This window comes from Odontesthes bonariensis, chromosome 3 (assembly GCF_027942865.1).
Source record: "Odontesthes bonariensis isolate fOdoBon6 chromosome 3, fOdoBon6.hap1, whole genome shotgun sequence".
Taxonomy (NCBI): domain Eukaryota; kingdom Metazoa; phylum Chordata; class Actinopteri; order Atheriniformes; family Atherinopsidae; genus Odontesthes; species Odontesthes bonariensis.
The window spans coordinates 20,962,538-20,978,605 of NC_134508.1; the positions used below are offsets into that span (position 1 = coordinate 20,962,538).

Consider the following 16,068-nt stretch of genomic DNA (forward strand, 5'->3'; position numbering starts at 1 on the left):
GGTCAGTCAGCACCCCATCAACATCCAAATGACTTGTAAATGGTTGGAATTGTTTGTGCTTTGTTTGTGCAGGCAAAATGAACGTTGACAAACTTAGACTTAGAAAGGAAAATATGCTGACACAGACAGATTACCACCTGCCTCAAAATGCAATACACCGGCAACGTTATGAGTAAGGACATTCTTTTCAAATTAACATTGATTATATCATCTCGTCTTGTTGGAAGAAGGCTTCTGTTCAGTCGCGTTCCATGTTCGACGAGATTCAGAACTTGTTGCAGCCAAAACCGGAACCAAACTTCTTTTTTTTAGGCCTGACCTTTTAGCAGGTCACCTTGAATTCATCTCATGGCATGGTCAGTGAATTACTTATTTTATCTAGGTATGTATGTATGTATATATGTATGTAGACAGACCTAGATGTATTTATTGTGTACAATATGTCCTGCTTTACGATTATATGGGATTTTTTGTTTTAGTGCCATGTTTTTCTGGACCCTTCAGGGAAATGATCTGAGCTGGAAGATCAACAATAGGAAAACACCACTTTGTCTGAACTATTATATAAGACAAAATGTCTGGCAACTATGAAGTGTTGTTGAATCATTTATTTGATGTGAACAGAAATTATCAGACTGTAACTAAAACTGTAAACAAGTCTGGTTTAAACAAGCCAGACTAGAACATGAAACGTTTTGTCTGGCAGTGCAACGTTCAGAAAACTGCAGGCTGTGGGTGGCTCCAAACCATTCAAACTGCCTCTGCAGCAACAGTGATTCAAACGTGGGGGGTAACTTGTGAGTGGAGGACGAAATTGCTGTCCTTTTGTGACGGACCTCCAAAGCAAAAATATTTTCCTCAGTCAGGGCAGTTTTATTAGTTTACTAGTTGAACAAAATCAATCTTTGGTGTAGATGACAACATGCGGTAGGATGACAGACTTTTCTGTGGCCATTGTGACCCGTTCGGCCAGGTCATTATATTCTTCCCATTTACATGAGGATCGCCAAGACATGTTGATGGGGTGCTGAGTGACCTACTTTCAAAAATTTAAAAGTTAAATTATAAAAAAAACTGTTTGTGCACAAACATTAATTTTGCCTGCACAAACGTGCACAAACGATGCACAAACGATTCCAACCATTTTCGAGTCATTTGGATGTTAATGGGGTGCTGAGTGACCTACGGTCACCAACCTCTTAAAAGTTAAATATCTTCAAGACGGTTTGTGCACAAACGCTGATTTTGCCTGCACAATCCTGCACAAACGGTGCACAAACGAACCAAAATGCTTTTATTCATATTTTCAACATATGGGGTGCCAACTTCACACAGGTTGTATTGTTGTGGTGAAATTATTAAAAAATCTATGTCTTTGGTTTGTCTGGAGTTTTCAGGCACATGTCACATCTTGTAGGCCGATGGGGTATTAGTCTGAATGTTTGCTCAGCACTCAGGCCCTGTACACACACATATATCTTGACAACTGCAGATTTTAGCGTGGAAAACACCCTCCAGGATGACGATTTTCATTTACTTCCACAACAGCTTGTATGGGTTGACTGGAAAACTGGGAATTTCAGCTCGCAACATCAGACTGTGCACAGAATTCCCCTTTGTTGACATGAGAGGGACAATAAGGCAGGTGCTAACCTTGTATACAGCATTTTTTTTACATGCTTTCACGTAAATGTGCAGGTAGTTTGGACTCCTTTGAAGAACATAGACATAATTTTTTTACCTTACACGATTAATCAGACCTTCACTTGCTTGAATAACTTAAGTATGGTGGCTGCAGTGAGCATTTTTACATTTCTATATCAAGGGAAAAGTTGTTGAACAGTTGCAGACTGAGTTATTCGGCATGTCAGAGAGGCTGATGTTTCACAGTGAATGTCTTTGGACTGTCAATAAAGGTGGTTTGGACATGAATACAAATGCAATACAAATAATAAAAACTGCTTTTAGAAGTACATGTGTTCATGTGTACTTAGCCTCAATCCCTTGAAAGATCTTGGAGAAGTTAGTGAAAGGACAATGTGATAATAATTTTAGACATTTTGGCCAAATATTCTTACATTATAGAATATAAACTATTTCCATTCTGTTCCAGATGCAATTGAGATGTTAAGAGACTAATATAAAGCCAGATAAATCGAGACATAGGTTAAAAACACCTACAGTAGTGACTGCACATTGTAAATAGATGTTTTTCTTCTGTATCAAGCCTCAAAATTGAACCATCTCTGTGATTTTGACTTGGTTTATTTGATAGCTTATCATACGAATGAACTGGACTGGTCCAACAGAAGAACTGATTGGCCAAAGCGTTCCCAAGCAAATTGAGCGACGTATCTCTCTAGTGAGTCCCGGATCTGTCCTGAGGCCTTCTCTTGATGAGATGTGTCCTAAACGCCTCTCCTGGGAAACATCTGTACAGCATACTGATCAGATACCTGATATCATCTGAACTACCTCCTTTTGAATTGGTGGACACGATTGAACATGATTAAAAGTTTCTTTTGAATGACAGAGCATCTCAACCTATCTCTAATGGTAGTTAGGTGAAGGCAACTATATCCACTTGTTTTTGTGATCTTGTTATTTTAGTCAGCATAGCTTCTAACCATTGAAATGTAAATCAAATGTTAACCAACAGCGTCAACAATCAGCTCTGCTTTTGCTTGTTGCTTACCACAACAAAGCAATATAATGTCATCCTGCTCCGTTTTATCCCACGATCCCAAGAAACCAAACTACTCCACCGAAGGCAGAAACTCATTGGGTAGTCACACTTTTACTGATGGGAATCATTATGAACTACGTTCTAATTATGATCACATCTGTTCTACACCTCCAGTCTAGGGGACCACATCATCTTCAAAAACACAGGATGTAACCCTAAGCCGACAGAACTGGAACACCTCGAGCCAATCAAGCTAATATCAGCTCAATAGATATTAGTAATATCTATTACTCAATTTTACTAACACAAATGGCAAATAAAGTAAACTCACTCACCGAAGCACCATCACAAGCGTTGGTGGACATCGCTGATCTGTCCAACTTGATTGGCTGCCGTTGGATGAATTGAGACAGGGATCGATTGCTTCTCCCTGTTTACCTGGATGTTGAGTCTGGTTCTTTTTCCACTGAATTTTTAGATGTTGAATTTTTTTTTAGATGTTGAATTCTTTTACACTGATTTTTGTTTTTAGAATTTGATTTTTTTTTTACACTGTTGGTTTTTCAAATTCAAAGTCTGATTTTGATTTTGTAAAAATTCAATATTAGAAATTCGTATTCAAACTGATGGCACAGAAAAACTTCCATACTCGCTCCACATTTTGGAGAGCAACTAAGCATTTTGGCGGGCTTCGGCCAATGTGACGTATCCCCGCGTCACGGTGAGGTGGGAGGGCCGCACGAGGCCCGTGTAGCAGCAGCGGTCAGAGCTGTGCTGAGTTGCCGGGAGTCGTCGCTACGCTACGCCGGACCAAGGAGCGACTGAAACTTAATTTCCAAGATGTCTGACGAGGAGCAAGAGCAGACTATAGCCGAGGATCTGGTGGTCACCAAATATAAGATGGGGGGTGACATCGCTAACCGTAAGTTGATGTAAATGAATATCTGTCTGTGACTGGATGGTAAGATCGTTTCGGCCCGTCGTGCAACCAGCTAACGTCAATCTCCGCCACAGCAGCAGCTGCAGCAGCCATGTGGTTTAACATTCGAGTTACACACATGCTATCTAATCCTGCTAGCTAACAGGTGCAGCTTCTTGAGTTTTAGCTGACTAACTTTGCTAATGCTAGCGTCTCTGCTGCTTCTGCTTCTGCTGCTTAACGTTGACGTGAGGCTTTGTTGGTGGGAGCTGTTCAACTACCGTGGGATGCTAACTAAATAGCTAGCTCAGTTTGCTGCCTTGTTGTCAGCCTAAAGTGTTCAGCAAAAGGCTAACGAGCTGAAAGATAAGAAAGCCAACCACAGACACGAGGCCAGAATGAACGCTTATTTAGTTTCTGCTTAAACTTTTTCTGGGCCAAACACTGGTGTGCAGTTATTTCAGCAGCTTGCATGGTCGTGTATGACTTTTGTCACTTCTGCCCATTTATCGACCCACCAGCTCGCTATTTTCAACTGCAACTTTTATTCCCTCCAGCCTCTCCAGAATGTATTATAAAGTAGCTATTAATTATCACACACGTAATAAACAATTACTACATCTTTGGAAATTGGGATTGGGAAATAGAAATTGAATTCTTTAATAATACAATGATATATCTCACCCACTGAGTCATTTTAAACTAAAGGAAAAAAATAATTTGAGAAACTTTTTATGGATTAGACTTGATGTTTCCATACATAAATCATATAAAATCCAGAAGTGAACTACAGTTTAAATATGCCAGCACAATCTTCGACAAATTTATGTTGTATTGCTGTAGAGGATAATGAGCATTTGGATGATTGATGTGCGGTAACACATGTACAAGACTTTTCTCTAGCCATTGACACAGAGACTGTTTAAATGAAAATAAAATGTGCTCTTATCAAACGGCTGCACAGACGCTCGGGTAAACTGTGCAAACTGTCGCAGCAAAACATAGGTCCCTGTAGCACCTCTGCAGATAATCTAGCGCATTGCTCTCATCCATCACCCTTATTTTAACCATGTACCATTTGTCTAATCCTAGAGGCTCTTCGTCTGGTCGTGGAAGCAGCAAAGCCCGGGGTTTCAGTCCTCAGCCTGTGTGAGAAAGGTGACATGTATATCATGGCTGAGACTGGAAAGGTCTTCAAGAAGGAGAAGGAGATGAAGAAAGGTGAGGCGAAGATAGAAAAGTGTGTCAGTTGTCTCTGAACGAGCTGGGGTAGACCCATCTGGGGGAGTTGAAGCTTTTGTAAAAACTGTTGCTAGTGTTGATGTTTCCCACATTGTGCCTTATAGCTCGATCAACTGTTTTAAAAGCGGTAAACATGACAGAAGTGAGAATGACAGTAAATGTAGCTCTTCCTCCGTCCTTGAATAGCTTTCTTGCTAAATTTGTGGATGATTTCCAAATGAAGACCTGGTGGTTCTCTTCTCCCTCTTCTAGGCATTGCCTTTCCTACCAGCGTCTCAGTCAATAACTGTGTTTGCCACTTCTCTCCCCTGAAGAGTGACCCTGACTACACACTTAAAGATGGGGATCTGGTCAAAATGTAGGCATCATGCTCTGCATTAATGTCAACCCGTCCTTCCCCTTGTGTCTTGAGTCTCCCAGTGTGTTGTCCTGTCTTCTTTCTGTGTGAGAGTCTGGCTTCTTTGTGGGGCCTTTCTCTTTGCAGATGATTGTTTGCTTCATTAGTAAGGCCTTGTCTTCCTGTCTGTCTTGTGTGGCAAACGACAAGTAAGGTCCCCAGAATTGGTGTTTTTGAAACGATTGTTGGATTTCAGCCTCGATTCCCATCCATCTGCTAAATCCCATATCACATTTCTCTAATGTGGTGTTGTGCTTTGACAAAGAAGTCATCTTAGTTGTTGTATTGCCACTGGTGTCTTTGTCCTCTGCCGTGTCTTCTGTTTTGTGTGTACTTCTGTTGGTGTTTTAAACATGTAGTGTTCGTGGTGATGTGGTCAAACAAGTTAAAAACGTGGTGTCTATGTTTTCCCATGTAACACGCTTCCTAACACCCTGGCTGGCATGTCTGTTCACTTTATTGCAGTCTGTAGCGCCTCTGCCTTGGATTGAGTCATTAGCTGTGTTCCAGCTGCCACAAAATAAATTCAGCCTCAAATATATCGGTAATTTGATAGACATAGCAAATTGAAATGTTTTGTTTCAGTCTAAACACTGTTAAGTCTTTGAAAGTCTCCTTGTCCCATGATTAGATTGTGTCCTGCATTTCTATTCATTATCATGGCAGCTGGTTACCACTTAAAGCTTGAGTCGAGATCAGTTTCCTTTGCTGTATTATTTCACCATTTTCCCTTGTCCCGTTTCTTCCTCCTTTGTGCAGAGATCTCGGGGTTCATGTTGACGGCTTCATTGCCAATGTTGCTCACAGCTTTATCGTTGGAGCCAGTAAGGTGAGAGCCTGTATTTAAAAGGAGAAAAAGTCTTGCATCCTTATGTCCAAGTATGGAACAACTGTACTTTATTTCTGCAGGAGAACCCCATCACAGGCAGAAAAGCTGACGTCATCAAAGCTGCCCATCTGTGTGCGGAAGCAGCTCTCCGCCTCGTGAAACCTGGGAACCAGGTACATCACGTGGCTTTATTTGTCACCTTGAGGAATGAATTCTCTGCAATGGCTGGTGCTGGTCATGAAATTATTTAGATGGATATTGACATTCTTCTCAAGATTTACCCTCAGACTGTGCGCGTTACATTTATGAAGCTTTTGCTCACATTTGATTCTCTCTAAAAGACCTGGACTTCAGGTGTTTCCTCCTCTGCATCCACAGAAATAAATCACCCAATCATCAGCGGTTTCATAATAGACACAAAATGAATAGATTAAAAAAAAAGGAAAATGTTTATAATGGAAAGCGGGTATAAAAATATATATTTTGTACCCTCAGAACACTCAAGTGACAGAAGCCTGGAACAAGATCGCGCAGTCGTTCAAATGCTCACCTATTGAAGGTGGGTGTCTGTTAATGATGTGCGTGTTTGTCACAGGAAGACGATGACTGCTGCATATTCATAACCTTTGTACAACTTGATTTATTCCGTCTGGCTTTCTTTCAAAGGTATGCTGTCTCATCAGTTAAAGCAGCATGTCATAGATGGAGAAAAGACCATCATCCAGAACCCCACAGACCAGCAAAGGTACCCCTTTTTTAAATTTTTTTATTATTATTACTCAAGAGGAAGTCACAGAACTGAGTTTCCCACCAGTGGGCTTTTTCCTATGTAATGCACTGAATAGGTTTTTGAGGCTGAGGGCAGTCGAACTTTGTGTTTGGAAAAACTCAGTAAGAATAAAAGTTAACGACGTTCAGGACACTTAAAATATTATGCTCACTCTTTTTCCCGATTTCATTGAAATGAAATAAATAAAAAAATCACTGTTTCTTTATGTACAGATTGTGTGGTACAGAATATAATTTGACATGATTTTTTTTAAACTGTGGAATCTGAGTTTAGATGTCTTGTTTTCACTGAAGTACTTACAGGCTTTTTTTTTTTTTTTTTTTAAGTACGATTAGACGCATTTCTATCTTTGCTTTAAATACATCCAAATCATAGAAATCAAGATTTAAATTCAAACTGCTGGGAGTTGCCAGGGTTTTAAGATATTTTCATCTGAGAACTGGCCACCCTCACTTGTTCACCAGAGCAGTGAGCACGTAATCGTTTGCACCCTCCCGCATCGCTGTACCTTTCAGCGTTGATGGACCTCGTACTTAAAGGGGAACTCCGGGGCATTTGAAGCGCAATCCCATTGCTAGAGGTTGTCAAATACTGACAGTAGGACACAGACTGATGCAAATCGGCGCTCCCTGTGCGGCGATTGTGCTGTTTGCGCAGCCTGTCATGCTAGCCAAATACGTGGTGGCTAAGGGGCAAGCGCTAACCCTTCCACGTAAAACAGCAACTTGCACACTGCAGAAACATCACACAACTTTATAAACCATCCGACAATAAAGTCACAAGCCTTACCATCAAAACCATATGCATGGTTCTCACATTACTGGCATGGGGACGTTACAAAACAACTTTATAAACAGCATGTCACTTACCTCTTGTCGGTAGGCGCGTACATGTGAAAGCCCAAAAGAGTCGATGGACGATACTCCCATATACAAAACAATTATCTTCTCTAGAAAAACTGCGTTCAAGTATTTAAAACATTACAACAATATTACTGGGCATGTATTGTTGTAATGTTTTAAATACTTGAACGCAGTTTTTCTAGAGAAGATAATTGTTTTGTATATGGGAGTATCGTCCATCGACTCTTTTGGGCTTTCACATGCGCGAGCCTACAACCAGCCGGTGAGTTACATGCTGTTTATAAAGTTGTTTTGTATCGTCCCCATGCCAGTAATGTGAGAACCATGCATATGGTTTTGATGGTAAGGCTTGTGACTTTATTGTAGGATGGTTTATAAAGTGGTGTGACGTTTCTGCAGTGTGCAAGTTGTTGTTTTACGTGGAAGGTTTAGCGCTTGCCCCTTAGCCACCACGTATTTGGTTAGCATGACAGGCTGAGCGAACAGCGCTATCGCTTCACAAGGAGCGCAGATTTGCACCGGTCTGTGTCCTACTATCAGTATTTGACAACCTCTAGCAATGGGAATGCGCTTCAAATGCCCCGGAGTTCCCCTTTAATGAGTGGCTCTCTGAGAGTGACAGTATTCAAGACACCAGAAAATGTCTCCTGCACCAGCGTGCAAAACAATGCTTTATAAATTGATATTTTTTGTCTGGATTTGGTTAACTGAAAATAAAATCTCAAAACTCATGAAAGTGTCGGATATTTGATGCCATATTTGTATTTATATATGAGTTTTTTTCTGTTATCGTTATTTCCTCACTCCTCCCCCAGGAAGGACCACGAAAAGGCAGAGTTCGAGGTACATGAAGTATATGCTGTGGATGTTCTGATTAGCACCGGAGAAGGGAAGGTCAGTGTCTCTTTGGTTTGTTCCTCACCTTTACAGATATGATGCTTTCAAAGCAGTTTAACTGTCAACGCGGAAATCGACTTTGGAAATGAATGCTTAGTGTCTGTGATTTTTACTTTTAGGCCAGAGATTCAGGTCTGAGGACCACAATATATAAGAGGGACCCGAGCAAACAGTATGGTTTGAAGATGAAAACCTCTCGTACCTTTTTCAGCGAGGTGGAACGACGCTTTGATGCCATGCCCTTCACTCTGAGGTTGGAACACATGTAGCCCAACCGGCCTGCTGAAAATGTCTTTAAATGGATTGACGTCAAGTTGAATACTATTAGGCTGTCGCTCAGTGTTCCGACATCATTTTTTCCATCAGGGCTTTCGAGGATGAGGCCAAGGCTCGTCTTGGTGTGGTAGAATGTGCCAAACATGAGTTGCTACAACCCTTCAGTGTGCTTCATGAAAAAGAGGGTGAGTGTCGAACCCTCCCATTAAACACGTTTATGTATTTCGTAATTGAATAGTCCTATTCAACTCTTTTCTGTCTTTTCCTCTCAGGGGAGTGTGTAGCTCAGTTTAAGTTCACAGTGCTGCTGATGGCCAATGGTCCTCACAGAATCACCAACGGACCTTTTGATCCGGAGCTCTACAAGTCAGAGCATGAGGTTCAGGATGCAGAGCTTAGGGTGAGGGAATGAATTAACTTCTTAAACTGGAGCTTCTTGGCCACAAAGAGAAATGCGAGACGTAAAACATTGTTTTTGCTTCATAACAAAACATCTCCTCTCTCCTCCAGACTTTACTACAGAGCTCCGCGAGCCGTAAGACGCAGAAAAAGAAGAAAAAGAAGGTAATATATTCATTTTATGTACGTGTGATGCCCAGCCTCGTTGACTCATCTGTATACCATGATTAAAACGGGGCCCGTTTTTTTTTCTTTTCTTTTATTTCTATATGTGTGTTTTATGTACAATATTGTTATTATTATTATTTGTTTGTTTTTGTGTGGTGTGTTTGTTGGTATTGCCTATACTGTATTGGCAATAAAGTTCGAAAAAAGAAAAAAAACGTGGCCTGACACTGCGCTGCCATTAACTTACCCGTCTTTAATGTTACAGTGAACAGCTGCTTTGTTTTACTCTTGCTTACTGATTTTATTTTATTTTTTCCCGTTACACGTCCTTCTTCAGGCCTCAAAGACGGCAGAAAACGCGACTGGACAGCCGACGGAGGACACAGAAGCCGCTGAATAAAAACTGCCTTTCCACAAATGCAAGACCCCAAAGAGAAGAATGAGGGGAAAATATGACATGTTTCCCTAAGCTCTCTGCCCATTAGATATTTCACAGAGTTGGTTTGACTAAATTAAACAGAGGAATTCACAAAAGTCCCACCAGCATCACTTCAAAATATGGCAATCCTACATGGATGCTTAACCCTTTACTGCATTAATGGAAAAGTACCATCGGAGGTTCCTTTGCCTTTTTCTTCCCTAATTTGACCAAGAAATAATGGAAATGTGTCAGGAGGTTTAGATGTTTGTTGCCCCTGTGGTAACTGTGTGACAAACACTTCATTGATCCTTTTAATGTTTATTTTGTTGCTGTTTTTGATTCTTTCTTTAAGTAAAATTGAAGCTAACACCAGGCATTGATGGGAGCGAGTCGGCCTAAATTGTTTCACACCCTGTGATGGGAGTGTGATGGATTCTCCTTTTGCTTTAGTGGGTTGTGAGTTAGGGCGTATTGTTTCCTTTTGACAGTCTCTACAAGCCATTTAAACTTGTGCATTGTCAACCAGATGTCTAAGGTACGTCTTGTACCACCGTGGATTCCAAAAGATGATTTTATCATTGCAGTGTATCGTTAAACTGAACTTAATCAACTTATTTTCCTTACCCGTATCATGCAGTAAAGGGTTAATTTAACATTTTGAAGCAATAACACAAGGAAAAGAATAAATATTTATAAGTACTTGAGTCAAACGTGTCATCAGCTTGACTTTAGGGAACAAACTGCCACATTTTACTGCCATTCCCCTTTATGATAAAGACTGAAATCTATATTGTATGTTCCACTTTTTTTGGGGGGGGCTTACACTTTTCTATCAGTGACACCTGTGACTTAATTTGCTACATCATTAGTCTTGTGAAGCATGAAAACTAAAACTGACAAGGTTTTGGGAACATGTCATTTCTGGGGGAAGTTTTCAGATCAGTTGGACCAGTAAAATCATTTCATGTCCGTTACTGTTGGGTCACATCGTTGTCCACAACTGAGTATGTTGGGGAAAGCAACGTCCTGCTTTTTAGCGCAGCCACTGGGCTGTGGAACTTTACATCAAATAAAAAAAAAAGTTTTCATACTCTTGTTTTCTGTCCTTTTTTGGCAAACTTACTGCGTCTTCACTCGCATCACTTCACACTGAAGAGTTGTCACATGATCCTTTGGGTAAGACTTGTTTAAATCAAGTGAATTGGACATCAGAGACAAAAATATAGCCTTGTGCCCTTTAAAACTTTCTGAGGTTTTTGATTATTAGTGTGGGAGCCTATGTATCTGATTTGGGTGCTCGTTGGATTTGGATGTTAATTTTTGGAGACATTTATATCTTCATTCTATAGGGTCTAAGGAATGAAAAAAACATGTCTCCATTTTTTCTTTTGGCTTTTAGTGCCTTTAAAAGGTGAGATATATAAACATATATTCTCTGTATAATTTCGCTGCTTGGCCCCCGAGTATTTAAACATTTTGTTCAAAAAGAGGGCTAATGTTTGTCAGGAGAGCTTAAAATTGAAGATTCTTGGCTCTGGAAACAGAGAGCACAAAAAATCAAGGGCCAAATATAGTGATCACCCCAACTTTACATTATGTTAGCATCCTTTTACTTGCCAGCTAAGCAAACTCGGGATCTATTATTTCCAACCTGTCTGCAATAAAATAACTTTTTATCTGACATTATACACATTTATGTTTCATGTTTAGTCTACCATTACCAGTGTTCCAGTCATAATTGACCGACAAGACTGGTTTGTTTTGCTGTGGATGGTCACGTGGTTTCAAAAAAAATAATTGACTGATTATTCTTTTTTGGCGAAATTGCATTCATTTTCTCAAGTTTTCATGTTTAGCATTTAACTTGCTTAGATTCATTTCATTAGTATTTTTTCTTGTTTCGAGGTACAGTATATGATATATAAAGGGTTAGTGACCTTCAGTTTGATGCATTGCATGTTTCGAGATGGCAAGCAAGATATTCTCTGAAGCAAGATCAGAAGTCTATTTTCAGCTATGTATCCAGTGTCAGAAAGCAGATATATCTGGACTGGTACATCAGCCCTCACTGGAAACATATTCCAAATTTCTGTCTTTTGTCCATGAGAGAGGAAAATATGGAGATGACGATTACCCACAGACAAGCAAACAGCTACAACCATACAGTGCAAGTGATCTGCAGCAGAATAACGCTCTATGGCACAGGAACTGTTACAAATCAACCTGTAACAGTCAGCATCTGCAGCGTGCTAAGATTCACGACCAAAGAGCATGTAAGCCAGAGAATGATGAGATCCATGTAGTGTTTGATCGCTATGATCTTCCTTCTTCACTAAAGGAGGCCACACGAGAGAGACGCCAAGGTGGAAAGCAGCCAACTGCTTACCATGTACAGGACAGCACACCAATGGGGAAAGTGTCTGCAAAACAGTTCCTATCAAGCATCAGTACCAAAGATGAGCTGACTGTCTACCTTGCCAGGAAAGCTCTTCAACACTTTATGGGAAAACCACAGGTTTTCATTGTCACATCAAGGCAAGATGTTCTCTCAAATTGTGTGAATGTGCAACATCTTCACAGCTCGCAAGAAGAGGCTGACGCAAGAGTAATTCTTCATGGTCTGGATGCTGTTAAAAGAGGTGCAACAAAACTCTATATAGAGTCCCCTGACACCGATGTGTTTGTTCTTGCAATTCGACGGTACCATCAGCTATGCAAAGACACCTACTTCATCACTGGTGTGGGTAATAAAAAATGGATTATCTCTCTGGAACCGGTGGTTAATGCACTTGGTAAGGAAAGGACCGCAGCCTTGGCAGGCTTCCATGCTTTTTCAGGAGCTGACCAGACAGGCCGATTTGCTGGTAAGGGAAAGCTGACATGTTGGAAAGCATTAAACAGGTGTTCCCCAGATGTGTGGTCTGCATTTGCTGGTCTTGGAGCTAAAGAAAAAATAACTCCTGATATGGAAAAGAGCATCGAAGAATTTGTTTGCCAGCTGTATGAGCCTGGCACTACCCTGACAGATGTCAGTGAACTCGGGTGGACGTTATTCACCAAACGACAGCTGGAAGCTCAAAAGCTGCCCCCCACACGAGGGGCATTACATGAAGCCATTGCCCGTGCACATTTCCAGGCAATAATCTGGGATCAAGACCATGTAGCTCATCCGAAGTTACCATCACCAACGGATAATGGATGGGAAGAAGAGGGAGGCTAACTGGTACCAATAACATCTCGTGTTCCCCATGCCCCAGCCACCATTACGCAATTAATTAAATGTGGCTGCAAGAAGACCAAATGCATGTCACACTGTTCTTGCAGGTCTCAGGGTATCAACTGCTCAGAGATGTGCCTGTGCGGAGCAGATGAAGAGGTTTGTGGAAATATGAGCCAGGGAGATATGGTGGGAATTGATGATGAGGAGGAGGATGGAGATACTTCTGTTTAATTTGATTGCAAATCTGAAAGTGTCATTGTAGACAGCAGCACATGAACCATGAACCATTCCAGAGATGTATATATTGTATATATTTTGTTTCATATTGTTGAAACTGTTTAAAACAACTATTAAACAGAAAGTTTGGATGTTAATTTCCCTGTGTTAAGTATTTATTTAGCTTGTATGTTACAAAATAAAAATTACAAAAAAGAAAAAAAGAAAAAAAATAATAAAAAAGAAAAAAAAAAAAAAAAGAAAAAAGAAAAAATATTTAAAATAATTATAAAACAATTATGCATGAAGAAAAACATTATATGCTAACTATTTTAATTAAAATAGTAATACAAGCCATATTTAAGGCGTCAATTGCAGTAAAATATCAAAATCAGGTGGAAAAAGGTAAGAAACGGGGGAAAAAAAATGGAGACATATTTTTTCTCAAAGTTCAATGACCCTAGAACACATTTCAACTAGTCTCCAAAAATTAACATTGAAATCCCACGAAAATACATAGGCTCTCCCACTATATCAGCTAAAGTGCCTGAAGATCAGAATCACAGTTACTGGGTCTAAGAAGTGAAAGGCTGTTATAGGTTAATAAAGGTTTTTAATTATTTTAAAGTGAATTTAATTATTACCCTAACCCAGACCCTAGTGCAATAGAAATGTGAAAAACCTATCACTCTGAACAAGTCCTTAAATCGGTCCGATTACAGATAATCGATATCAACTGTCGCCTTGTAGAAATAGAAACTACATTAAACACAGTAAATAGCAAAACTTACGCTGACTTGGAGCAACCATAACTGAACTTGACGACTGCGACTACATTTCCCATGTAGCCAAAAGGCGGTTGGTGCTTGGCGCTTAAACATGACGTCAGATACTTAATAAATACGGCGCGCTTTGTTCGTCACATCCTCTTTCCGTTGCTCTTCTCGCTTTGAGGTATGGAACCCGAATTCACTGCGAACACAATCCAAAGCAATCGTTGATTATTTATTTTCATCCGCTGTTAATGACCACATCTTTATCTCATTTTCACAGAAACCTCCCCACACGATGAGAGCGAAGGTAAGACAACGTAGCTGACTCTGTATTTTAGCCGTTTGTTTCTTCTTCCTGACACACTCAGTGCTGCTAGCTGTTAGCTAACACCACCTGCGCTGCATAGTGACGCCTGGTAGCTTACAAGGTTTTTTTTCTCTCGCTGTCATTCCAGTTGTTCATATATATCTATGAATTTTAACGCTAACTTAATGCCATAATGTTTGAAGCAGCAGACCAGGAGGCCCGCTCTATTGCTCTATTATCAGTAGCAGCAGCAGCAGCAGAGGGCTGTTTTGATGTGAAGCGCCTTGAACCCTCGTGTATCTGCGACACAGCAAGCATGCCTTGCAATACTTATTAGGAGTGTAAACACAGCTTACTCCAGATGCTCTGAGTGTGTATTAATCAGTGTCCCTTTTGTGTTTTTAGTGGAGGAAGAAGCGTATGCGCAGGTAAGCAATTACTCTTGATCCACTCAAGCTTGTTTCACACAATCATCATTTATTTGAGGCTGGATTTGTTGAGCTGTAGAAGATGGATGTTTCATTTGAAGTAATTCTCTAGAGTAAAGGTTAATAAAAATAAAAAAGGTGGACTAGATGGGCAGCTTTGCTATGTCTAACTCATTGGAGACTAACAGGACTATTTTTCTCTAAAAGATTTTGGTTTATATTGGGTGGGGTATCTATAACTGCCCACGATGCAAGATCGTAGAAAATTACCATGGTTGGAAATTGAGAGGTACCGATTTTAGTTGATGGTTCTCATTGGTTTTGTGAATTGATCAGCACATGTTCACTGCAGCAGCGTTTTCTATGTAAGGCCGTTTGAAGCCCTGCACTGAGTGAAGGTGCAGGTTTACAGCTCCACCGTACACTGCATGCGCAGTTATTGATTTTTGTATTTCTTAGAACAGGTCTCAGTTAATGGCCAAACAAATTCCTAAATTGTCAGCTTATATCAGAGGGGCTTATGAAACTATCTGTGAAGTGTGCATATGTCCAACTTACACGGGTATTGAGCCACTTGTGTGTTTCTAACAGGCTGAAGCGTAAAAGGCGAAAGATGAGGCAGAGGTCAAAGTAAGCCCTCATCCCTGAAAGCTGTGATCCCATCTGAGCCTCTCCAGATGACTGACGCATGAAGCTGAGATGGACCTCATGGCACTTCAATCTGCTAAATGGGCCCAAATCCTGACTTCAAACCATCATGGCAACCCCAAGTCCAGCTGTGGATGTCTGACTGGAGGATGGCAAAGATGCTGGACTGAAATGTCATCAGAACTGCAGCTGCTTTGTTCATGGACCATTTTACATCTTGTTTACCTAAAACTGTCACGTGGTGTATTGAACAATAAAGTAACACTGTTAAATTTCCATATGATTCAGCCTTTTGTTAGACTCGTTAACTGTTCGAGGATTATTCTCTAAATTTACTTGTATCACTGCATCCTTTAATAGTGGACCATCTTTCGTAATGGAGGCAGTTTCATCCCAGATATCCTTCTGCAATTTTTAAAGCAACACTGTCACTGTCTGATATGCTGAAAGTGCACAAATGAATACAGGATGTTTAGGGAGCAGCCTATGACTTCTTTATCTATCCACCTTGATGTCTTGGAAAATATAAACCTTGTTGAAGTTTATTGTATTATAATTTGTAATGAAATTACATTAGATGAAGTCTTAA

At 40.4% G+C, this 16,068-nt stretch overlaps 1 protein-coding gene and 1 long non-coding RNA gene across 2 annotated transcripts; both read left to right on the plus strand.

Annotated features, from left to right (window-relative positions):
- Positions 1-3,406: 3,406 nt before the first annotated feature.
- On the plus strand, positions 3,407-10,977 carry pa2g4a (proliferation-associated 2G4, a). The gene is made up of 13 exons (XM_075460928.1): positions 3,407-3,608; positions 4,698-4,826; positions 5,100-5,205; positions 6,004-6,073; positions 6,154-6,246; positions 6,569-6,632; positions 6,740-6,818; positions 8,542-8,620; positions 8,743-8,876; positions 8,990-9,084; positions 9,172-9,299; positions 9,410-9,463; positions 9,804-10,977. The coding sequence occupies exons 1-13, from the start codon at positions 3,527-3,529 to the stop codon at positions 9,864-9,866; spliced, it is 1,176 nt and encodes a 391-aa protein (XP_075317043.1). The 5' UTR covers positions 3,407-3,526; the 3' UTR covers positions 9,867-10,977.
- A 3,241-nt stretch (positions 10,978-14,218) lies between these two features.
- LOC142377799 (uncharacterized) lies at positions 14,219-15,755 on the plus strand. Its single transcript, XR_012769552.1, has 4 exons — positions 14,219-14,277; positions 14,377-14,403; positions 14,809-14,831; positions 15,423-15,755. It is a non-coding gene; the product is annotated as an uncharacterized LOC142377799 (long non-coding RNA).
- The last annotated feature ends 313 nt before the right edge of the window (positions 15,756-16,068 follow it).

Bases quoted from the DNA above. Each gene is read 5' to 3' on its own strand.
- pa2g4a (XM_075460928.1), top strand. From the start codon at position 3,527: ATGTCTGACGAGGAGCAAGAGCAGACTATAGCCGAGGATCTGGTGGTC. The intron at 4,827-5,099 runs GTGAGGCGAAGA...TCCCTCTTCTAG, and splicing joins GGAGAAGGAGATGAAGAAAG to GCATTGCCTTTCCTACCAGC. The intron at 9,085-9,171 runs GTGAGTGTCGAA...TTTTCCTCTCAG, and splicing joins TGTGCTTCATGAAAAAGAGG to GGGAGTGTGTAGCTCAGTTT.